This window comes from Mustela lutreola, chromosome 7 (assembly GCF_030435805.1).
Source record: "Mustela lutreola isolate mMusLut2 chromosome 7, mMusLut2.pri, whole genome shotgun sequence".
Taxonomy (NCBI): Eukaryota; Metazoa; Chordata; class Mammalia; order Carnivora; family Mustelidae; genus Mustela; species Mustela lutreola.
The window spans coordinates 41,376,533-41,402,376 of record NC_081296.1 but is presented as its reverse complement, the minus strand read 5'-3'; the positions used below and the strand labels follow the sequence as shown (position 1 = coordinate 41,402,376).

Genomic DNA, 25,844 nt, shown 5'->3' with positions numbered 1-25,844 from the left:
TAAGGTTTTTTAAAAAGAGGCAAAACTAATCTAGGGCATTACCAGGGTAGTGGTTCCTTTTGGGGTTGGGGCAGATTAGTGGCGAGAGGGGGGCACTTGAAGGGACTCTTGGAATGTCAATAAAGTTCTATTTCTTGATCTGGGTACTAGTTATGGTACTGTGTTCACTTCGAGAAAATTCATCAAAGCTGTACCATTTTGGACTGAGGGCTCTTCTTATGTATGTTATTTAATACTTCAACAAAAAGCTTATTTAACAAAGGGATAAGTGTTAGGGCAGTTAATGGCTCTGGCCAGAAGTTAGACTTTCTGAATTTAAATATGCATTTCTTTTTCACTTGTGCTTTGAGAAGGGGAGATAAAGCTCTGTGAAGAAAAGTTAAGCGTATTTAATTGTTATCAATTAACGAGGCCGATAAAGACCTCGGGTTGAACTGCTTTTACCCCCTTCCAGGAAGGGTCTGTGTCATAAGTCCCCTCGGAGTCCCCACGCTGAGCTACCCTGAGGACCAGAGCCCTCGGCTCTCAGGTGTTCACAGCAGAAATCTCAATTGTTCTGTGGGTCTTTGAGATGCAGCTGGATATTTTAAAAATGAACAAACGCATTACAGAACAGAGTCAGGGTTCACATTAAAAGTAGAATGTCTAAAAGCCAATTCCTTGTTCCTTGCCCAGACCTTAAATATGAGCATTCGTCACCTTCTGACTGCGTCTGTGAATACCTTCAGAACATCTCAAGCCAGTGAGCTGAGTCAGGGGACACCCCAGTGACTGGATGCTTCCCAAACACTTCTTGATCTAGTTCACTGTCAGTTAAAAAGCATGTGTCCTAAAACTGTGATTTTTCTATTGCCTTGATATGGTTAGCAAAAGGGTCTTCTGTTTTTGGAAAGGTATTTCTTGTCCAGGTAAAATCCCAAAGCACAAATATGGGGCTCTATAAGCAAACAACCCTGGACCAGTTTCTATAATGGTAACGACAACGAAAATAGCTTGTTGAGTAAGTATTTCCTAGCAGCCACTGTGCTAAGTGCTTTCCCAGTAGCATCTTATTTAATTCTCCCAATGACCTATGAGCATTATTGTCAGATCATTTTACAGAGAAAGCAAATAATATATGCAGAGGTCAAGTAATTGGCTGAAGGCCATAGAGCCAGAAATTTACCCTGTACAATCTGCACAATCCTGCTTACACTGAAATGTTTGGGATATTGTATGTTTGTATGTTTGAGACTTTGAGAAAGTACTCAGGGTACTTTTGCCAGTGAAACTGGGGACTGCTAATTTTTCTTACAATTCCAAACTAGTTTTAGCCATTTACATTTTTTTTTTAAGTAAAGAAGACGCTGACCACAATGTGGAGTCTTCATTCAGAAGAAAACTGAAATCAGTTGATGCGATCCTTTTTCTTTGATGTGCAAATTTCTATGCTCCTAATAAACAGTTGTCCTCAGGGCTGACACTGGTCTTCTTGCAGCAATTCTGGGAACTTACCAGACAAATGATGCATTAGGGATAACTGAAAAGAGAGAAATTCAATTTAAACAAAGCACTGATGAAGGATGGGGAACAGGCGCTCTGCTGGCACTCTGCTGCCTGATGAGAGCTTGCTGCAAGGATTAGGTCAGGGTGAAGGTCAAGAAGACGGGTTAGCTCTGGTGTCCCCAGAACTCACCAACGAGGAAGATGAGACTGAGCTAGGTTTCCAGAACGCTGTATTGGAGAAGAGGGAAGAAACTTAGCTTCTCTCAAATACAACTCTGATTTCTCTTTGCATATTATCTCCCCCTAACTTTGTCTTTTAAAGTAAGATTGATCACTTAACATTTCCAACTCTGGAAATTACTCATCTGTCCCTTCTACATTCATTTGCTTCAGCTCATCTCAAAATGCCAAATGCACTTTATCATGCTATCATCTGGTAATACTTTGATGTGTGTTATGGTTTTGTATAATAAGAGGCATAGTCTACAGACATGGCTTAAGGAAATGTACTTAGACTCAAGTTTTCAATTAAGGTTCAGTTTATAGTTTGGAACCACTGAGCTCACTGATAGGCCAATACCTTTGTTTATCAGCCATTTCCTGTCATCAGACTCTTGGTATAGACTAACCTTTCTGAAACACTTGCTTTCTGGTTCCTCTCCTTCCCTAAGACTGCCCCAAAAATGTCTTTAGAGCAGAGGTGTGATCCTGTCGCAACATTCCTCCTGCCCAGCGTCTTCGGTGGCTGACCCTTGGCCCAAAGATTAAGCCAAAGGATGGAGTTTGGAATGAAAGGTCTTCCACAGTCGAACTCATCCTACAGCTGCAGCCTCAGAAGTCAAGGCTGCCATCACTTATTTATAAGACACCGTGTCCAGACGTGCGTCTCCTGTCCTCCTCTGTAGCTCGTGAAGCTCTTGTGGACTGCAATGTTCTTTCCCCTGTTTTTTTCTGATAAGAGTTTGTCCATCCAATAAAACAGGGGCTGGCCAACTACAGCACAGGGATCAAATTTGGCAACTGCCCTATTTTGTATATCAAGTCTCACTGGAACTCAGCCATACCCATTCATTCACAGACTGTCCATGGTTGCACTCTCACTACCACCAAATGGCCTGCCAAGACGAGAGTATTTACTAGGTGGCCAGTTCCAAAAGCAGGTTGCTCTAAAAGCCCAGTTTAAACGCTGCCTCCTCACGCTCCTCCTCAGATTATGCCGTTAGAAGTAATTTCTCCATCTGCTCTAGTCCCATAGTGCTGGGTCTGCTACCAAAGTCATCAGGAATCTCAAATGGATCATAGACGCCTGTGGGGCAAGGAGCCTGTATCATTTACCTTCACGTCTCTGCACCGCCTAGTAGGTGCTTAGAGATATTCACTGAAATGTTCAACTATTTAGCATGATTATTAAGTCAGATAAAGAGCAATCTTTACCTAATTGGATTATATAACTACTAGATCAAGGGCAAAGTCGATATAGATTGAAGAGATAAATTATGCTTCCAAAACATAATAAACAGAGGTGTGACTATCAGGCCACAAAATAAGGCAGGAGAAGCAGCTATGTGAAAGCCTGTTTTCCAAGGAAGGACATGAATATTGACTTAGAACGCAGACAGAAGGAGTAGACCATTCCCATATTGACATTTATACAATTTCTAATTCAAGGAATCTCTCATCCAAGTGTCTGGCTCCAGGATAGGGTAGGGCAGAATTAGGAGAGGCAGAAAGTTCTAAGTGTAAGGGCCTATTCAGCCGGAGTGGCCCCACCCGGCTGAACTGCCACTTTGTTGTAGAACTTATATTGACCTTGCCCCCTTCCGGGGGAACTTACTTAAAAGCATCGGGGAAACCAGTCCCAGGTAACAGCCCAAATACAAGGGTGGGTTAGGTCAAGTGAAGATAACGGCCCAAATGCAAGGGTGGGTCAGGTCAGGTGGAGATATTCAATCAGTGGGGGGCGCAGACTGTCTCCTAGCTACCAAGGTGATGGGCTAGTTTCCATGGCTACTGTGGGGTGAACTGTAATTTAATTAGCCACCTGTGTGTGGCCAGGCCCAACCACATGGCCTTTGCTCTATAAAAGTTAGTCTGGAAAGCAGGGAGGGGTCGTCCTCTCTGTAAGGGGTGGCCCCAACCGGTCTGTTTGACGGTCAGTCTGATTCTCGATGATGCTTGGCTTGAAATAAAGCTTTGCTTGACCTTCGCTTTGTATTACTCTTGCTCCTTTGACCATGGACCCATTATTGGGGGACCCAACATTTGGGACCCAACACTGAGAACTGTTGATGCTTGGTTAAAACTGCTGGAGAAGAGTTAATAGAAGCAACCCACAGTAGAAGGAGGAAAGAGGCTTATCTTCAAAGCTCACCCCTTCAGGGATTCATTGGCAAGAAGAAGAGCAGAATCTGGCTGAAGTTCTGCTTAACGATGGAAGGGAAAGGTTGCTCAATTTCTCCCATGGGAAGGTGAGACCCTGAGAGGGGAGGGGGCGGTCCTGGAAGGCAGATTTCCCATTTCCAAAGCTCTAACCTTTGAAATAAAGTAAAGCACATCCCAAAAGATTGGATGACCCTTGGGAAGCCAAGGATGGGTGGCCCCAGATGCTGGTTAAGAAAGCCTTGAAGTAACTGTCTTTCTCAGCTGCCACTTCTCTTCCATTAAGTCAACTATAGTTCATAAATGTTGTTTAAAGCCTTAGATATTTCTTTCTCATCTTATATTAATTCACTATGATGGAGGCTCCATGATCTAACACGTTGCAAAAAGCTAGACTTTGTGATTCAAAGAGGGAAGCCTTCCCAGTGCTTCCAAGCGGGTTAGGGGATGGGGAGATCTGGGAAGGCACTATCCATGCCAGACTTACAGATATTGGGTTCTGAGTTATTGCCCTAATCCAGGTAGGAGACCTGGGAGCGATTAGCAGCCCTGGTAAAGAAGTTCTTCTGAGGCGCTGCTGCCCAGAGTGGGCTGGGGGAGAATCCTATTCTCCCTGCAGGGACAGGGCTGTCAGATCACTTCCATAAAAATCCAAGACTCAGCCCACTCTGCAGCTGTTTCCTGCACTTGAGGAAAACCTTCCATTAGGTAAGGAAAAGCAGGTGTGGGCACTCTGCCTATGTCTGAGATAGAGGATGCAAATCAAAGGGAAAAAAAAAAATCACAGCCCAACTCTTCCCCATAAAGCAAAAGGCAAAACCACATACGAACAGGCAAACTCTGCCTTACACTTCCAGGCAACGAGGTGCTAACCAAAAAGCAGAAAATGGGTGCAATAATGAGCAGAAGAGAGTAGGGGCAGAGCTGGTTTCATTTTGTTCCGGCGTATGCAAAAGCCTTTCAAGGCAGAGTGACTGCAGAAGGGAAAAGCAAGTCTGCATCAACAGATGCAAGGACAGGAGAGCTTTTCAGCTGTCAGACACCAGGTGGAAAGTGTGTGATGCAAAAGGAAGTCCAGGAGTGCGAACGCAAACAACAGCATCTTCCCAAATCACAGCAAGATGGCCCAGTCTCCCTGGCACAGGACCTTTGTTTGCAAAGATTTGGTTTTGGACAGGAATCATACAAGCTTGTTGCTGAAGAAAAGGTGAGAGCTGAGTCCAAATAATAAAAATCAAATACTCAGCGATCCTCTTGGCTCACGTGGCAGCATTGATGGGAAATCTCCAGGCATAAGGTGTTTGCCATTGGACCAACTCCTGGGGCTGCCACTCCCTGTGGCAGGTTAAGTGAGGAGGGTCACCAAGCCCATCTCAGCATCCTGTTCTGACACCCAAAAGCAGACCACGAGGTATGTCATATCATCTGTTTAAATACTCTTAAAAATGTGCCTGAGGTGCTGGCAAGGATATGGAGACATTAGAACACGTGTGTGTTGCCGATGGGAATGGACAATGGCCCAGCCACTGTGGAAAACTTAGGTTGGCAGTTCTTCAAGAGTTAAGTACAGAATTACCATCTGACCCAGCAATTCCACTCCTGGGTACCCACCCCCAAAGAACTGAAAGCTGGGACTCAAACCCTGCCCTGTACAAGATCACCAAAAGGTGGAAACAACCCAAACATCCACCAACCGACAAGTGGGTAAATTAAATGTGGTATCATACACAAAAAGGAACAAATTTCTGACCCACGCTATGACATGGATGAACCTTGAAAATATGACTCTAAGAGAAATAATCCAGACACAGACAAAGAAATACTGTATGATTCTACTTGTATGAGGCACCTAAAATAGGCAGATTTCTGAGGCAGAAAGTAGAACAGAGGTTACCAGGGATTCTGGAGAGGGGGAAATGGGGAATTATTGTTTATGAGGTTCAGCTTTGGGGATGATGAAATAGTTCTGGAAGCAGAGAGTGGTGATAGTTGTACAATATCATGAATGTATTTCATATCATTCAATGATAGGCTTAAAATCATTAAAATGATAAATGCTTTGTTTATATACATTTTGCTACAATTTAAAAGAAAGAAAGAAAGAAAAAAAAACAGGATGTTTCATGTCTGCAAAATACCCCACTCTTTCTAAGAGCTGGATGTTCTTGTAGATGCTGGTTTCAGAAGAGCTCTGCAAAGGCAGATGTTCAAGGTCTAGTGACCAAGATGGAACCATGACAACCTAGCCCAAGGGCTCTTGGTGCAAGGGCAGGCCACATGACTCTCATCAAGGTAGTAGCTGGGTGGGGGGAGGCATAAAACAGTGTGGAGGAGACAAAAAGGCACAAGGAATTAGAATACATCCTTCTATTGCTGGGGGGAGAAAGAAGGCACAGTTTCTCCCCTACCTCCCACCACCCGCCACGTCTTTCTTGTCAATGACCATGGGTATGGTCAAAGGAATATAGGCCAAGGGCAGTGCCTGGATTTGAGTCTGTGACTCAACCGCTCATAAATCGTTCACTCAGCAGGTCCCTCAACCATCCTGGGCTTAGTGTTCTCAGCTATAAATATAGGTGTTGACACAACACCTTACCCCCTTTTCCCAGTTGTGTGAGTTTTGTGTTACACGAAGGAGGTGGACCCAGGATTCCAACAGGCTAAGAGTAACGTAGGGCTCTGGCACCATGAATGAGGTCTTGTGATCAAGGTGGGTTAAAGGTGTCTGGGCATTGGCCCCCAAAATGGGCTGCACAGCACATGCGGAGCCTCAGGAAAGCCTTGATTTCTGTATCCCACTACTCAGTGTGCGGTTGCTAGCGCACAAAGGGTACTTGAGAGAAGGAATGTCTAAGGCTGGTCTGTTTGTCTTCAAGGAGTACACACCCTAACTGGGGAGAACACAGGCATATGAACAGAAAAATTACAGTAAAATACGGTTCAGTTCCAAACTGGAGATATGATCAAAGTCTTATGGGACTCCAAAAGAAAAATCCAGCTCTTTGCTATTCCTTTTCTCGGTCTTTTATTCTTCTGCCATGAATTAAGAAAGCAAGCAAGGACTCCGAATGCCAGAAAGGCAGGCTAGGGGAAGGTGCTCTGAACTGGAACTTCTGTTGCTGGGGCTGCAACTCGGGTGCCCAAGGCCGACAGGCTGAGTGAAATATTGAAAGGAAATGGAAGGAGGGGGCTTGGGTTACAAATGGAGAATTCAGAGTGACTGGGTAAATGCAAACCTAATGGCAGATAGAACAGTCATTCCAGTAGCACCTCAGACATTTATGACTATTTTTGAGTCACCATTCTTTAAGTGACCCATGAAGCTTTAACACTAAAGGGATCTAAGGGTGCACATAGGCCAGGGTTTCTCATCTCATCACCACATTTGGGGCTGGGCAGTTCTTTGTTTAGGGGCTGTCCTGAGCATTGTAGGATGTTTAGCCACATCCCTGGCCTCTCCTTGGGTTGGGAGGCAAAATAGCTCCTAGCCAAGACCCACAGTAATATGGAAATGGTCTTTTGGTCTGAAAAGCAACTGGAGTCACCCAAGGAGCTTAAAAAAATCCAACACCCAAGCTGTGCCCCAGACCAGTTAAACTGGGAGGTGGGAGCCAGCCATTGCTCTATTTCAGAGAGGCCTCAAATATCACATACACCTCCTGTGATTCCAATTCCAGGGTGAGAATCGCTGGTCTAGAATGATAAGGGAACAGTTATTGAGGACCTCTAAGATGATAGGTATTTTACACACGGCTCGCTTAAAGTCAACAGCTCCTCAAAACCACATGGCTTTCCTAATTCATCTAAGGAGGACAGGGAATCTCAGAAAAGTTAAGGAACTTGTCCAAGAGGATCCCAGCCAGGAACAGTAGCTCTGCAAAGGGCAGTTTCAGTGGCCAGGGCTGGACTGTAAATGGAAGAAAAGCCAAGGACTGGAGGATGGACAGGAACAGAGCAGAAAAAGGCCTCAAAGTCCAAGGTGAAGTCTGAAGTAGAAGGGGAAGCCCATGATTATGGATGGGTACCTCACAGAAGCTGTTTTCTGGTTAGAATGAGGTCAGCACAGGTGAGAGACTGTACACATATATCCACTTTTGCTTCTCTCTTTGTTCTAGGGGGGAAAAGGAACTACTCCCAGAAAGACAGTGGGGTGCAGAAGCCATAAGGGCAGAGCTAGAGCAATTAAATTAGAGCAGGTAAGCTTTGGATGTCTAAGGAGAAAGGCAGCAAATCTGTCACTTGAGCTGCGATAATCCTGGAAGCTTCTAGCAGTGGGGTGGAGAAGAAGGGTGTTTCCTGTTTAGCCATTATAAGGAAAACTAGAGTCTTGGTATAGGGTAGGGAAAATATAGACCGGCATGCTAGATGTTTCATGTTCATAATCCTAGTGAATCGACGCATATCTCTAAGAGATCATGGGCATGTATCTACTCCTTGCCCATGCACACTCAGAGGAGACCTGTCAGACAATGAACCATAGTGGGTCTGCTCCACTTGAAGGAAAGACCCGTTGCAGAAACAGACGTAGGTCACTTAGTCCATTCCAGCGGCTATCACAAACCCCACAGACATGGTGGCTTGTGAACAACGGACACTGATTTCTCACAGGTCTGGGGGCTGGGAAGTGTAAAATAAAGAAATCTGCTTTCTAGACAGTTGTCACGAGGGGTCAGGGATCTCTCTGGGGCCTCTTTTAGAAGGACACTAATCCCATGCATAAGGGCTTCACTTTCATGCTCTAATTACCTCCCAAAGGCCTCATCTCTTAAAACTACCATCTTGGAGGTTAGGATTTCACTAAATAAATTTGGGGGGGGACCTAACTGGGGGAGACCTAAACATTCTGGCCCTTGATGCCAGACATAAAGGCAAAACACCCTTGAAAGAACCCTTGCGGAGAAAACAAGCCAACGTGGAGAGAGAGTACAAGCAGGAGACAGAGGCTATGGCCAAGGCCAAAACGATATGACTTCGCTTCAGGCATTTATAAACAGGACTGAACATTCTCAACATCCTCCTTTCTTTTACCATAAACATGTACACAGCTCCAGTTTTTGCTCTTTCAAATGGCATTGAACACAATATTTGTGTTTTTAATATTTGTACTTCTTCTGTGGGGCAAGAAATCTGAGAGGGAGTGAAGGAAGCCTTAAGTTGGGAACAGAGTATTTTTATAGCGTTGGCATATGCTTTGAAGTAGCAGCTAGGTCACTGTAGTTACTGGACGGGACCCACTTAATGTATCTATAATAAGCAAATATCTATCAAGTTTATAAATATAAATTGAGAAATAATGAAAATCAGACACCGGAAGGAAAAAGAAACAGGAGCACGTTCTGATAACAATTGTTAAAGTCTGGTTACCGAAAGAACATTCCTTACTTTACAATAGCCAAACTGTGGAAGGAGCCAAGATGCCCTTCAACAGACGAATGGATAAAGAAGATGTGGTTCATGTGGATTATTACTCAGCCAGTCAGAAAGGATGAATACCCACCATTTACGTCAACATGGATGGAACTGGAGGGGATTATGCTGAGTGAAATAAGTCAATGAGAGAAAAACAATTATCATATGGTTTCACTTATTTGTGGAATAATAGAAATAGTGCAAAGGATCATAGGAGAAAGGAGGAGAAACTGAATGGGAAGAAATCAGAGAGGGAGACAAACCATGAGAGACTCTTGATTCCAGAGACTAAATGAGGGTTGTAGAAAGGGAGGTGGGTGGTGGGATGCGGTAACAGGGTGATGGGCATTAAGGAGGGCAGGTGATGTGATGAGCACTGGGTGTTATATGCAACTAAGAATCATTGAACACTACATAAAAACTAATAATGTACTACATGTTGGCTAATTTAATTTAATTTAAAAAAAGGAAATTTCCTTACTTTGATAAAAGTTATATATCAGAAAACTCAGCAAATGTCTATTAGAAATATTCCCAATGTCAAGAACAAGATTTTTTAAAAAGCCCACTAACATTATTATTCTATACTTCTGGATTATTCCAAAATCTTTTGGAGGTCTGAGCCTTTAAGTGCCACAAGACAGGAGAGAAATAAGAGGGGGAATATGTCACAGGAAGACAACATTATTATCTATAGATATCAAGATTTTCCATATAGAAGAACCCATGTCAAATAACTGAAAAATTATTAGAATTGCTAAAGGAGTCTAGAAAGATGTCTAGGTAGAAAATGAATATATAAAATAAACTGACTTAACACAATATTGGCATGACTAATTGGAAATATAGTGGAAAGAAAGATCTACCATATGAGCAAAAACCATAAAATACCTAGAGAAAAACCTAATAAAACATATGCAAAGTCTAGGTAAAGAAATTTTATTAAAGAACACAAAATGGGAAGATACACTATACTCCTGAATTAAAAGAATCAATGTTATTAAGACATTTCTTTTCCTCTTCAAATTAACCCATAAACTCATTGCAATCTCAATTAAAATTTCAGTGCAAGTTTTACGGAATTTGACAAACTGATTTTAATGTGCATGTAAAACAAAGGTATGACAAGACTCAAGGAAATTTAGGAAAAGAACAAAGTGTTTTGGTAGGAAACTGGGGAGAGGGCAGTAAGTTGACCTATAAAAGAATACAACAGAAAACTATAATATTGAAAACAATATGATATCAAAGCAGGAAGAGCCAGATAGATCAATGGACTTGAATCAAGAATCCACATCTATTTGATCAAAACAGCTCTCTATATTTGAATTTAATATATGGTAAATGTGGTACCTCAAGTACGTGGGGGAAATTTAACAAATTGTGTTGTGACAACTGTTTATCTATTTGGAAAAAGGAACTTAGATTCCTACCTCACACCATACACAAAAACTAATTTCAAAGAAATCAATATCTAAGTATACTCTAAAATGAGTATAAAAATAATGGAAGAAAATATTAGAGAATAAATTTTATAACGTTGGAGGTGGGCAGGTCCTCCTAAGCAAAACAAAACTCACTAGCTATTAAAAAGAAATGATCGGAAGATTTGACAAAAAAGATTAAAATTTTTCTCCACAGAAAAACAGATATCATAAGCACAGTTGAAACACAAGATTAAGACTACTATATTTATGTATATATATGTGTATATATATACTTATAATATATAATATAATATATGCAGAAGGTGGTTATTATTCATAATTTATGAGTTCTTAAAACTGGTAAGAAAACCACAAACACAATTTAAAAATAGCAAATTCACAGGAGTACAAACCACAATAAAATGAGTTGTCAAGAAAATGCAAATTAAAAAGATACAGTAAAAAGTTTAAGTATGATTATAATATTTTCTGTTATTAGAAGGGTGGAGAAAGGCACTTTTGGTGGGGGTGTCCATTGGTACCACTGCTCTGGAGAGGAATCTTGCTTCCTTGCTCAGAATTGTAAGTGTTCATTCTCTTCTACCTACAAATTCTATTTCTCGGAATCTATCCTACAGAAGTATTTATAAAATATTTGAAATAAGTATGAAAGGATATACTTATGAGGATATTCAAGGCAGCATTACTTGTAAGGGGACCTTAACTTGAATTTTCTTCTCCAAGAATTTGCTGTTTCTTCTAGAGACAGCTTTTCCAGTTATTTATCTTGGGCTTTCTCTTTCATGCTATAGGCTTTAGAAAAATGTCTACCCACCCTTGGTTGTCCTCTTAGGTTCTATCCATTGATGTTTAAGATGAAAACAATGGGAAGGCTGTCTGAGAATTCTGTAACAAGCTCAACAGAGCTTGTCAATAGGCCAGCTTTGAGCAGGTGAGAGAATGGGGCACCAGTCAACGGAGCCACCATTTTACCTGTTGCCCCCAGACTCAGAGGCCCCTGGCATCTGCACTCAGGCTGCTCCCTCCTCCTCACAGTCCCCTCTGCTACCTAGGCTGTGATTTCCTCTGCTCTATTAGAGAACAGTCTTCCATCTGCTTTCAGAAATTTGTTCCAGAAATTTGTTAAAATCATTTCACAGATGCCCCCCTCTTGTTTTCTTGGTGGTTGTAGGTTATAGCCTGTCTTATTCCCTTAGGTTCACTTTGATGGAGTATTGGGAGGAAGGAGGAAAACAAACAAACAAAAAACAACTCATGTACTCAGTCTGCCATCGTGAACCACAAATTGGATGTATTATTTGCAATATTAGGAAATGAGACAACATAAACATTCTTCAATAGGGAACTGCTAAAATGGATTATGCTACCTCTGATGTATGGAATACTCTATACTCAGAAAATAATGAATCAATGCAGTAATAGGAAAAGGCATGATATATTAAAATAAAGGAGCAAACTGCAGAAAGTATGTATAGTAACCCCACTTTTAGAAGATGTATATATGTACTTTCACAAAGGACTAGAAGATGCACAGAGAATGGCTAAGAGTGGTCATTTATCTGCCTTAATAAATGAAAGCAGTGGACCTGGTGTGGGGTGGGGACACAGAAGGAATTCCACCTTTTTGGTCTATATCATCCATATTGTTCAGAATTTTTACAATGCATACAAAAAATCTTTAAGATTAACTGTCACACAAATATAAGACATCCTATTATTTAAATACTCCAATCCTTCCCATAGAGAGAGCTGCTCGACTAAGTTAAAGGTTGGCATATTATAGAGGATCCAAGATACCTGATTTTTTTTAAATGCTGGCGGTAATTATTATTCTTTAAAACTTGTAAGAAAAAGTGCTTAACAGTAAAGCAATTGCCAGTTTATGTTTAAAAGCTTATAGACCTTTAAAAAATGCCTTCCAAGTCATTACATGTTGGCAGGTAGAACATGTCCTGTAGAATCAATTTGGCTTGGTATGCTTTTATGTCTGATTTCTGAACTGTTACATAATGACATTAGTAAACTGAGCTAGCTGAACTGCGCCAACTTTGATATTTCGGCTAGAATAATTTTACAACATCTTATTACTAAGGAACTGGTAAGGAATATAAATGTCCATCATTTTAATAAAATTAGATTTAGCTTTTTATTTCCAAAGAGCAGGGTCCAGAATAATGCACATGCAAAAGAGAATGCAGAGGCTTTAGCAGATACATGGATTCTAAAGTCTTCTCTGCTAAAAAGAAAATGTGTATCTAGGAATCTGTAATCTACCAGCCAGTCAATATTTTGGAGCATGTGAACAAATTCAAAGAAAGACTGAGAAATGGAGCTCAAGTCTGCAGAACTTCATTGGCTTCCAAGTTAAAATAAAACACAGATATTTTCTCCTAAAATCCATGCACCATTGAAGGTCATGATTTCTCTAGCTTTGCACAGAGAACAGTGAGCATCGTGAAGTCCCAAGTTGGCCTGTTGCTCCAGCCCCACATGGGTCTTGTCTCCCTGTGAGTTAGGCAGGGCTAGGGCCAGAACTCAGGACTTCAGAATCTGAATCGAGCACATCCAGTTCTCAATGGTCAAACCAAATTAAGCCGTAAGCTCAGAGTCAGGATGAACACACCATCACTATTTACATAGGAGGCAAAATTGGGGGGGGGGGGGTGTGCATGCCTCCTTCTACATGTATGGTTTCTGATTTTTAAATGTCAGTTTTCACATCCTCACTCTGTAATTGGATCTTTAGTAAGGCTAGATCTTTCTTGAAGCAGGCAAAGTAAAGAATGTCCAATTTGAAAAATAAGAAGGCCATGCACGTCAAAATGCTTGGAGACTGAAGTACTTACTACACATAGAGTATGACTTCTATCATTAACTAGGTGATCGGCATGTGGGGAAGGTCACTTACTCATTGAGGGTTTTAAAAAAACTTTTAAAATAAGATGATAAGACCATCTTTTCCAGCTTTAATAATTCAAGTCCTTCTGTTTTCATAGGTATCCATTTTCCATCAAGTTTGCAGAATTGGTCATTAAAAGATACCAAGTGTTTCACAAGAAAAGTTTCATTTGCATTACAAATAACTAAAGCTAACTCTGGGAAGCAATAAGGCACCCCCCCCCAAAAAAAACCTTTAAAATTTGTGTATTTTGTTTTTGTTTTTGTTTTTAATGCCAAAATTTTTATTTTTGAAAACTGCTTAGAGCAAAACTGTTTCACAATTCAGAAAGTGCAAATTTATTACTTCCTGCATGAACCATAGTAAGATTAAAGAAAGGAAAAGCACAATTTTTAAAAAATTTTATAAAATTTTAAAGACCAACTACATAATTAATTTAGAGTTCAAACAAATTCAAAAAAATTTGTGTATTTTTTGAAAGCAATGATACAAACTTGAACTATTCATTTCTTGTCTGTTGACAATTCTATAAACAGCCAAATCAATTTTGGACATCAAGTCACATTTTTATGCGATATAGTTTTCCTAGCTGGAAATATAAGGGAAGAACACTGAAACCTTCATCATTACCTGGAAAACTGTAGAAAAACTCATCACATATCTCATTGAAAAACATTTCCATGTCTGAAAATGTATAATGTAAAAACCGGTCCTTGAAGAGTTCAACATAGCTTGAGAGACCCATGTGCTGAGGGCTTACCCATAATCTCAAGCAGTCCCATGCCATTTAACTTTTAAAATATACCGACCTCACAGAATAGGAGATTTAGCAGGATAGGTGACATAGGTAAAGAGAAAACCTGTGATGAGAAGACCATTTGGAGTGCCTAGGGGACAGGTCAGTGGGGGGCCAGTCAGTGGGGCTTCCGACTTCTGGTTTCAGCTAAGGTCGTGATCTCAGGGTCATGGAATCAAGCCCTCTGTCCAGCTCTGTGCTCAGTGGGAAGTCTGCTGGAGCTTGTCTCTCTCCCTCCCACCCCAGTCTCTCTCAAATAAAAAAACCCATAAAAAAAAAAAAGACCATTTTAAAAGGTTGAATTTTATGATATGTGAGTTATATCAAAAGGAAAAAAGGAGGTTAAAAAACAAAAAAGAGCATTCCACTGCTTTAAATTATTTAAATGCTGCAGACAGAAGCTCCCAATGATCCTTCTGGAACGTTTCATTACAGTCTGCTCTTCTGTCTCCATTCTCCCTCCTGTTCCTGTACCATGTAATACTGCCGATGGACTCAGGATTTCTCAGGTCCTCCACTGGTCTCTGGGCATCTACCAGGGTGAATTTGATTTTCTGAATCAGTCTCTCACTGAATCTTTTTTAGGAGGGAAGGGAATTTTGACTCCATGAAGCTTTGGTATCCTGACAAGTTCTGAGACAAAAGAAAGGGAATGGCTGTTCGTTAATTGTTGGTAAGTGACAGGGTTCTGAGTATCTGTTATCCTATCGATTGTCACAAATAATTATAGCATCAAGCTGCTTCCTCCCCTACTCTAGATGAAAACACTGAAGCTATGAGTGCAGTTTCATGTTCACCCAGGATTTTTTTTTTAAGATTTTATTTATTTATTTGACAGAGAGAGATCACAAGCAGGCAGAGAGGCAGGCAGAGAGGCAGACAGAGAGAGAGAGTAAGGGAAACAGGCTCCCAGCTGAGCAGAGAACCCAATGCGGGACTTGATCCGAGGACCCTGAGATTATGACTTGAGCCAAAGGCAGAAGCCTAACCAGCTGAGCCAACCAGGCGCCCCACACCCAGGATGTTCTCTTTGGAAGGCACAGCTTAAAATCAGTTTTCTGAACTGAGCAAGGTAAAATTTACTAAAAACAACACAAAGCTCATTAAAAAAAAAAAAAGTGGCATCATTTGCTGGTACCTTTGAATTTGAACATAATCACACTTTGAATAATCCCCTGAAGAATATGTCCCTTCTAGAAGGATATTTATGGAGATGTGATTTTCCAATATTCAAAAAAAAAAAAAGAAGAAAAAGAAGGAAACACACAAAGACTATTTTCTCACAACTGAAGATAATGCACAAACCCCTCATTGGGAAAAAGAGACTTATTGCTCCTTCGGCAGCGCGTGGGCTTGCCGGAGCAAATGGGACCTCTTTTCCCTTTAACTGGACTTGTCTCAGAGTCTCATCTGCCATCCCTTCCTCCTCCTTCCAATCAATCCAGGTCAAGCAAATTTTGGTTGCATTTGCCTGGGTGCAGAAAGAAAAGCTGCAGCATCTGAAGTTATCTTCTGGGGTGCTCCTGGTATCTGAGATTTGCAAAATGAATCATCTCTCAACTGCTGCAGTCACTGATGGCTGCACGGCCAAGGCTGTACAAGAAGAGCTCAGGTTCTGAGAACTGCTCATAGGCTCTGAGAACTGCTCATGGGTGTTATATCTTGGTAGAGATTGACTTGAAGACAGATTACTTGGGTTTGAATCCCAGGCTCCACCTCTTCATAGCCGTGTGAACTTAGCAAGTGACATACTCTCTCTGTGGCTATTTCCTTATCTACAAATTAGGGCTAGGAACAGCTTCCATCCCCCAGAGTTGTGGAAAGGGTTCAATAATTTAGTACAGAAAAAGCATTAAGAATAGTGCCTGGCACATAGCATCTGTGCTATTTAAGTTCCTGTTCAAGAAATTATTAGAAAATGGATGGAGGAGTCAAGATGACAGAAGAGTAGCAGACTGAGATGACTTCAGGTCGCAGGAGTTCATGTAGATAGTTATTAAACCATTCTGAACACCTACAAACCCAACAGGAGATCGAAGAGAAGAAGAGTAGCAATTCTAGAAACAGAAAATTGGCCACTTTCTGAAAGGTAGGACCTGTAGAGAAGTGAATCCGAAGCGACAGGAAGATAGAACACCAGGGAGGGGCCGGCTCCCAGCAAGCGGCAGAGCAACGGAGCACAAAATCAGAACTTTCAGAAGTCTGCTCCACTGAGGGACATCACTCCAGAGGCTGAGCAGGGGTGAAGCCCATGCGGTGACAGCGTGGTCTCAGGTCCCACAGGGTCACAGAAGGATCAGGGGTGTCTGGGTGTACCAGAGATCGCAGGTATCAGAGTGGGGAAGCCAGCTACAGAGGTGGAGCTGAGGAGTGAGCTCAGGGTTACCTTAAACTGTGATCCATGGCACAGTCAGGTCACTGCTCCTGAAACAGGGACTCCACAAGTAGCAGATTCGGGGAGACTCACCTTCCTTCTCTGGAATCAGAAATCTGCTGGGTTTGGAGACTCCAAACAGGACTGTGTGCCCGAGAGAGAGATGCTCGGTCACAGGCCAGGTGAGCTTGGAGGGCAACAGGAGACCAGGGAGATGGGAGGGACTGAGGGGACCCAAACTCTCAGCTCCTCCAGCCAGAGATTGGGGAGGCCGCCATTTTCATTCCTGTCCTCCAGAGCTCTACAGAAAGCATTCAGGGAACAAAAGCTCCCAAGAGTGAACTGAGCAGATTACTTAGCTTGGCCCCTGGAAAGGGCAATGCAATTCTGCCTCGGACAAAGACATTTGAGAATCACTACAACAGGCCCCTCCCTCAGAAAATTAGCAAGAACATCCAATCAAGACCAAGCTCACAGATCAAGGAGAATAGGGGAATTCCAGAGGAGGGGAAAGCAAAACATGGAATTCATGGCTTTCTCCCCAAGATCTTTTAGTCTTGCAAAGTTAATTAAATTTTTTAAATTTGATATTTTTTCTTAATCTAATTTTTTTTCAATTTTTACTCTTTACTCTTTTAATGTTTTTTAACTAGTTTATCTTAACAATACCTTTCTTTTAAAAAAATCTTTTTGAACCTTTATTATTATAGTCATATTTTATCCTTCATTGTATCTAACTTTATTTTTTGTATACATATAGGGTTTTTTCTTCTAAAAAAAATTTGGGATAAAACTTCTTCTAATAGATCAAAATATACCATAAATCTAGCACAGGGCTTTGTTTAGTTTCCAGCCTGAGCAAATTCTGTCCAAGTTCTTTTCTTTCTATTCCCAACCAATATATCAACTCCTTTTTTACAATTTTTTAAAAATTTTTATCTTTACAGTCATATTCCATCCCTTCATTGTATTTACCCTTATTTCTGTGTGTGTGTTTGTGTGTATACATATATATTTTTTCTTTTTTTAAAATTTTGGTAGGTAGTTTCTTCTAAGAGACCAAAATACACCCAAAATCAAGTGTGTGGCTCTGTTCTATTCAGCAGTCTGATATATCAGACTGCTGAATATATATATATATATATATATATATATATATATATATATATATATTTTTTTTTTTTTAACTTCTTTTTACCCCCTATCTTCTCCCCCATGATTTGGGGTCTCTTCTGATTTGGTTAAGGCACATTTTTCTGGAGTCTTTGCCACTACTTTAGTATTTTGTTCTCTCATGCATATATTCTTATCTGGATAAAATGACAAGGTAGAAAAACTCACCACAGGGGGGAAAAAAAAAAAACCAAGAAGCAGAACCAAAGGCTAAGGACCTAATCAATATAGACATTGGTAAAATGTCAGATCTAGAGTTCAGAATGATGATTCTCAAGGTGCTAGCTGGGTTCAAAAAAGGCATGGAAGATATTAGAGAAAACTTGTCTGGAGAAATAAAAGCCCTTTCTGGAGAAATAAAAGACCTAAAATCTAACCAAGCTGAAATTTTTAAAAAGCTATTAATAAGGTGCAATAAAAAATTGAGGCTCTTACCACTAGGATAAATGAGGCAGAAGAGAGAATTAATGATAGAGAAGACAGGAGAATAAAGAAGCTGAGAAAAAGAGAGACAACTACTGGACCACGAGGGGAGAATTTGAGAGATAAGTGATACCATAAGATGAAACAATATTAGAATAATTGGGATTCCAGAAGAAGAAAGTGAGAGGGGACAGAAGGTATACTGGAGTGAATTATTGTAGAGAATTTCCCTAATAAAAAAAACAAAACCCCCATCAATATGCTGTTTACAAGAAATTCATTTTAGACCCAAAGACCTCCAGATTTAAGGTGAGGGGCTTGAAAACAATTTACCACACTAATGGACATTCAAAGAAAGCGGGGGTGGCAAACTTTACATCAGATAAATTAGATTTGAAGCCAAAGACTATAATAAGAGATGAGGAAGACACTATATTATACTCAAAGGGTCTGTCCAACAAGAAGATCTAACAATTTTAAATATCTATGCCCCTAACATGGGAGCAGCCAACTATATAAACCAAATAATAACAAAATCAAGGAAATACATCGACAATAATACAATAACAGTAGGGGACTTTAACACTCCCCTCACTGAAATGGACAGATCATCCATGCAAAAGATCAACAAGGAAATAAGGGCCTTCAATGACACACTGGACCAGATGGACATCACAGATACATTCAGAACATTCCGTCCCAAAGCAACAGAATACACATTCTTCTCTAGTGCACATGGAACATTCTCCAGAATAGATCACATCCTGAGTCACAAATCAGGTCTCAACTGGAACCAAAAGATTGGGATCATTCCCTGCATATTTTCAGACCACAATGCTCTGAAATTAGAACTCAATCACAAGAGGAAATTTGGAAAGAACCCAAATACATGGAGGCTAAAGAGCATCCTACTAAAAAATTAATGGATCAACCAGTAAATTAAAGAATAATTGAAAAAATTCATGAAAACAAATAATAATGAAAACACAACTGTTTAAAATCTGTGCGACCCAGCAAAGGCAGTCCTGAGAGGAAAATATATAGGGATACAAGCCTTTCTCAAGAAACAAGAAAGGTCTCAAATACACAACCTAACCCTACACCTAAAGGAGCTGGAGAAAGAACAGCAAAGAAAGCCTAAACCCGGCAGGAGAAGAGAAATAATAAAGATCAGAGCAGAAATCATTGAAATAGACACCAAAAAAAAAAAAAAAAAAACACAATAGAACAAATTGATGAAACTAGGAGCTGGTTCTTTGAAAGAATTAATAAGATTGATAAACCCCTGGCCAGACTCATCAAAAAGAAAAGAGAAGGGACCCAAATCAATAAAATCATGAATGAAAGAGGAGAGATCACAACCAACACCAAAGAAAAACAAACAATTATAAGAACATGTTATGAGCAACTATACACCAGCAAATTTGACAATTTGGAAGAAATGGATGCATTCCTAGAGACATATAAACTACCACAACTGAACCAGGATGAAATAGAAAACCTGAACAGTAAGGAGATTGAAGCAGTCATCAAAAATCTCCCCAAAAACAAAAGAGCCCAGGGCCAGATGGCTTCCCAGGGGAATTCTACTAAGCACTTAAAGAAGAATTAATTCCTATTCTCCTGAAACTGTTCCAAAAAATAGAAATGGAAGAAAGACTTCCAAACTCATGTTATGAGGCCAGCATTACCTTAATCCCCAAACCAGAAAAAGACCCCATCAAAAAAGAGAATTACAGACCAATATCCTAGATGAACACAGATGCAAAAATTTTCAACAAAATACTAGCCAATAGGATCCAACAGTACATTAAAAGGATTATTCACCACGACCAAGTGGGATTTATTCCAGGGCTGCAAGTTTGGTTCAACATCCACAAATCAATTAGTGTGATACAATACATTAATACAAGAAAGAACAAGAAACACATGATACTCTCAATAGATGCTGAAAAAGCATTTGACAAAGTACAGAATCCTTTGCTGATCAAAACTCTTCAAAGTGTAGGGATAGAGGGTACATACCTCAATATCATCAAAGCCATCTATGAAAAACCCACAGCAACTATCATTCTCAATGAAGAAAAACTGAGAGCTTTTCTGCTAAGGTCAGGAACACAGCAGGGATGTCCATTATCACCACTGCTATTCAACATAGTGCTAGAAGTCCTAGCCTCAGCAATCAGACAACAAAAAGAAATTAAAGGCATCCAAATTGGCAAAGAAGGCAAACTATCACTCTTTGCAGGTGATATGATGATTCCTGTGGAAAATCCAAAAGACTCCACTCCGAATCTGCTTGAACTAGTACATGAATTCAGTAAAGTGTCAGAATATAAAATGAATGCACAGAAATCAGTTGCATTTCCATACACCAAAATCAAGACAGAAGAAAGGGAAATTAAGGAATCCATCCCATTTACAGTTGCACCCAAAACCATAAGACACATAGGAATAAACCTAACCAAAGAGGCAAAGAATCTGTACTCATAAAACTACAAAGTACTCACGAAAGAAATTGAGGAAGACACAAAGAAATGGAAAAATGTTCCATGCTCATGGATTGGAAGAACAAATATTGTGAAAATGTCTATGCTATGTAAAGCTACCTACAGGTTTCATGCAATCCCTATCAAAATCCCATCCATTTTTTTCAAAGAAATGAAACAAATAGTCCTAAAATTTATATGGAACCAGAAAAGACCTCAAATAGCCAAAGGAATGTTGGAAAAGAAATCCAAAGTTGGTGGCATCACAATTCCAGACTTCAAATTCTATTACAAAGCTGTCAGTATCAAGACCGTATGGTATTGGCACAAAAACAATCACTTAGATCAATGGAACAGAATAGAGAGCCCAGAAACAGAAACCTCAACTCTATGGTCAACTAATCTTCAACAAAGCAGGAAAGAATGTCCAGTGGAAAAAAGACAGTCTCTTCAACAAATGGTGTTGGAAAAATTGGACAGCCACATGCAGAAGAATGTAAGTGGACCATTTCCTTACATCACACACAAAAATAGACTCAAACTGGATGAAAGACCTCAATATGAGACAGGAATCTACAAAATCATTGAGGGGATCACAGACAGCAACCTCTTCGACGTCAGCCACAGCAACTTCTTCCTAGAAACATGGCGAAAGACAAGGAAAGCAAGGGCAAAAATGAACTATTGGGACTTCATCCAGATCAAAAGCTTTTGCACAGCAAAGGATACAGTCAACAAAACCAAAAGACAACTGACAGAATGGGAGAAGATATTTCCAAATGGCATATCAGTTAAAGGGCTAGTATCCAAAATCTAGAAATAAAACTTATCAAGCTCAACACCCAAAGAACAAATAAGCCAATCAAGAAATGGGCAGAGGACATGAACAGACATTTCTGCAAAGAAGACATCCAGGTGGCCAAAAGACACATGAAAAAGTGTTCCACATCACTTGGAATCAGGGAAATACAAATCAAAACCCCAGTGAGATACCACCTCACGCCAGTCAGAATGGCTAAAATTAACAAGTCAGGAAATGACAGATACTGGTGAGGATGCAGAGAAAGGGGAACCCTCCTACAGTGATGGTGGGAATGCAAGCTGGTGAAGCTACTCTGGAAAACAGCATGGAGGTTCCTCAAAAAGTTGAAAATAGAGCTACCCTATGACCCAGCAATCGCACTATTGGGTATTTACCCTAAAGATACAAATGTAGTGATCCGAAGGAGCACTTGGACCCAAATGTTTATAGCAGCAATGTCCACAATAGCCAAACTATGGAAAGAACCTAGATGTCCATCAACAGATGAATGGATAAAGAAGATGTGGTGTGTGTGTGTGTGTGTGTGTGTGTGTGTGTGTGATGGAATACTATGCAGCCATCAAAAGAAATGAAATCGTGCCATTTGCAATGACATGGATGGAACTAGAGGGTATTATGCTGAGCGAAATAAGTCAATCAAAGAAAGACAATTATCATATGCTCTCCCTGATATGAAGAATTTGGGAGGCAACATGGGGGGTTTGGGGGATAGGGAAGGAAAAAATGAAACAAGATGGGATCGGGAGGGATTCAAACCATAAGAGAGTCTTAATCTCACAAAACAAACTGAGGGTTGCTGGGGGAAAGGGGGTAGGGAGAGGCTGGTTAGGTTAAGGACATCGGAGAGGGTATGTGCTATGGTGAGTGCTGTGAAGTGTGTAAACCTGGTGATACACAGAGCTGTATCCCTGGGGCTAATAATACATTATATGTTAATTAAAAATTTTAAAAATCATTAAAAAATGAAAATGAATATGGATGTTCATTAAATGACTTGAAAAAATCGCTTTCCTTATATTATTTTGTTAACTCGTCTGTGCATGCTCATGTGAATTAGAAATTGGTCAAAATCAATTCTTATGACCCAATTTGCTTTGCATAAAATGCAATCAGCCAGCAACCCAGAAGGAAGGATCAACAAAGATCTAACTCTTTGTGGCAAGATTGGTAAAAATGGCCTCTTGATGTCTATGATATTACCCAAAATGTCTGCAGCTGTTCAGAAGATACACACATACTCAACACATAAACCACTGCCCTGGGGAAGATGAAGCAGAAAGAAGAGAAACATGGTTTTTACTTCAGACCTTTGGGAATGAAGCTCCAGACAGGATCACTGACTGGCCCTGTTTGAACTCCAGTAGAACGAAGACTGGACTGTACCTCAGCTCCTCAAAGAGCCTCCCCCATCTCAGAGAAACCATTTAGCCCAGTATCTAGTGCATAACCATGTTTTTCTTGGAAGGAACAAAGGCTGGCTTAAATGTGTAGATATTAAATATTTATTTGCAAGGACTTCAAAAATTTCCTCCACCCACGTTTCTCATGTTAAGGAGGAGGCCAAACGGTGCTTTGGCATTCTCCAGTGGCACCTTCTCCAAGTCCAAGGACATCTGGTCACCACCGTGTCACGCTCCTGGGAAGGAATAAATCACCTGAGAGTGACAGACTGTTTCCTCTGGAAAAAGACCAAGCTTACCCAAATAGTTGTTGCTCTTGTGCATCTCGGTGATGTTGATTTTGGTGGCTCCTTGGGGGATCTCGACCACGCGGTGGTAGCCCAGGCTGGTAAGGGCGTGCTTGAACACGCCCGACACAACCTGACAGCCTGTGTTGTCCCCGCCGCACACCCCGCATTTGTCCACCACCTTGTCTGAGCCCAGGTAGTCGTCACAGCCAATGCTCTGCAGAGAGGTGGAAAACAAAAGACTCTTGGAGCACATCACAGGAGCATGGGGGGAGACGGAGAGAGGAGGGAATGGAAGATCTTTTGGTGGGTCTTGAACTGACCTCCCTCCTGCCCCCCATTCAGCTCCTGCAGTGTCCAAGTGCATTCTTCCCTCACTTGACAGAGAGTCACAAAGCATCCACTCTGGGTAAGGAACTTCTTCTCAAGGTATGTGGGATACGTACACTCCGGGAGCAAGGGGGAGGCCACAGACAGTAAAACACGACACGTAAATCAAATCAGTATGCTTGGGGGTGGCAAATGATAAGGAGAAAAATAATGGAGAGAGAAGGAATAAGGAGACCGTGGGGACCGGTCACTTGTTTACACTGGCTGGACGGTGAATTTGTCTTGAAAATCCATCCCCCTTGTTGGACTCAGAGAAGAGACCATCTGGGATTTTTTTTTTTTTAAGATTTTATTTACATATTTGAGAGAGAGCATGAGCGGGGGGAGTGACAGAGGGAGAAGCAGACTCCCCACGGAGCAGGGAACCCGACTCAGGGCTCATTACCGGGACCCTGGTATCATGACCTGAGCCAAAGGCTTAACTGACTGAGCCACCCAGGTGACCCCATCTGGGGTTTTTATATAAAGTTCTTTGGGACCATGATAAGTACTGTATCTACAATTGGGATTTGTCCCCAAGTTCTTTGTTCTAAATGATAGACTGTATAAACGCTTAGCAAAGGATCCTCAGAAGTGGTACTCACAGGCCCAGTGTCTTAGGAAATTAAAACAAATTTATTGAGATCTGGGTCTCCACTGGTCAGTGGAGCTCTGAAGAAGCGAGCAGCAATATTTTCCTTGGCACCCCCAACGCATTTTTCCCAGGGGTAAAGGGGGAAGGGAGGCAATGACCAGATGATCCACATATAAATAAATAAAGGGGTGATCCTTGTTCAGACAGGCCTATCAGCATTGAAAGGAACTCCACTGACCTTCCTGAACTTCCTCCAAAAAAGATTCTTCCCATTACTCATTATAAGACCTTTTAGCTTTATCATTCCCCTCCCTGTTCATGTTTTCTGTTGGGACAATTTTTTTTGCATGAAAAAAAATTAAACCTTGGAACAAAGGGCAAGATCATTATCTTTATGCCATCCTTTCCCGCTTCTGGAGCTGATTCCATAGGGCTCACAATCATGCTTTCTGAACCTAAAATTTAGACGTGTGGTCTGAGCAAAGAATTCCGTCATGTTTCTACAGGTAAATGGAAGGGAGCAGACAACAGCTTGGACAATGCAGTACTGAGATGACAGGATCAGTTCACTGGGTTCTGGGGATCGGGAATGACACTTGAAGTCGAAATGGGATTCTAAAATTTGAGACGCATGTTTGCTGAATCACAGGCTTATGTTGGTTCTCGAATTCTAAGAGTAATCATCAGACCACATCTCAGGGGGAAAAGTGGTCAACAAACTGTTCAAAATCCACTTTTGGTTTTGTGATATATCCTTGGGTCTGTTTTTGTGGGCCTTACAGGTCAAATCCTATATGCAGAGTCAAATCAGAGGAGGTTCAGGCTTTCCCCTCCAACCTCACACTTGACTGGCATCTTTCTGTAGGCACTATACCTGTACATTATTATTTCCATATTCCTGAGGGCACTTTAGTTCCTCAATAATAACTGGTCTCTTCACAAACAGCTTCTCTGTAAAACATTATTTCTGACAGTAACAGAACATCATCTCAGTATGTTCACCCACATCCAATTAACCTTTCAAAATGCCATGTTTGCTATGTATTTCTCCTCCCTCAACTATTTCTTGCCCCTGCTCCATGCACTTTTTAGTAGAAAAATAAGGAAAATGTTTTTCATGCATAATTTCCATCCCTGACCCCTTGGGTTCTCCTTGGCTTTGAAAGAAAGCAAGAAATAAACAAAATACCACAGGTCTCACCAAATTAAGGACATGCCTCTGATTGTCCCTGATAGGGCAGATGGAGAGAAAAGTGGGTCGGCACACAGTCCGTTTCCTGTCTAGCAAAGCCTCACCCTCCCTCCTTTGCATTCCTGCTACCCATGGACTCCGTTTGTCCCAGACCGAGCTCATCCTCACGGGGCACACCAGTATAGGGAACGCTGAGTACAAGGCGTGAGGTAGGAATGAACACACAGGAAGTAGGAAAGCATGTTCGCAGAATGACTTGGCTCCAGTGTAGGGTTGCTGGGAGGGATGAAATCAGGCTGGAGA

General features: G+C 41.1%; 1 protein-coding gene across 3 annotated transcripts in view; it reads right to left on the bottom strand.

Annotated features, from left to right (window-relative positions):
* The window catches only part of THSD4 (thrombospondin type 1 domain containing 4), a 564,345-nt gene that overhangs the window by 83,136 nt on the left and 455,365 nt on the right, over positions 1-25,844 (bottom strand). For all 3 annotated transcript variants that reach the window (XM_059180552.1, XM_059180551.1, XM_059180553.1), the window contains one exon: positions 23,398-23,602. In XM_059180552.1, the coding sequence (XP_059036535.1) occupies positions 23,398-23,602 (205 nt within the window). The remainder of the gene's footprint in view (positions 1-23,397; positions 23,603-25,844) is intronic.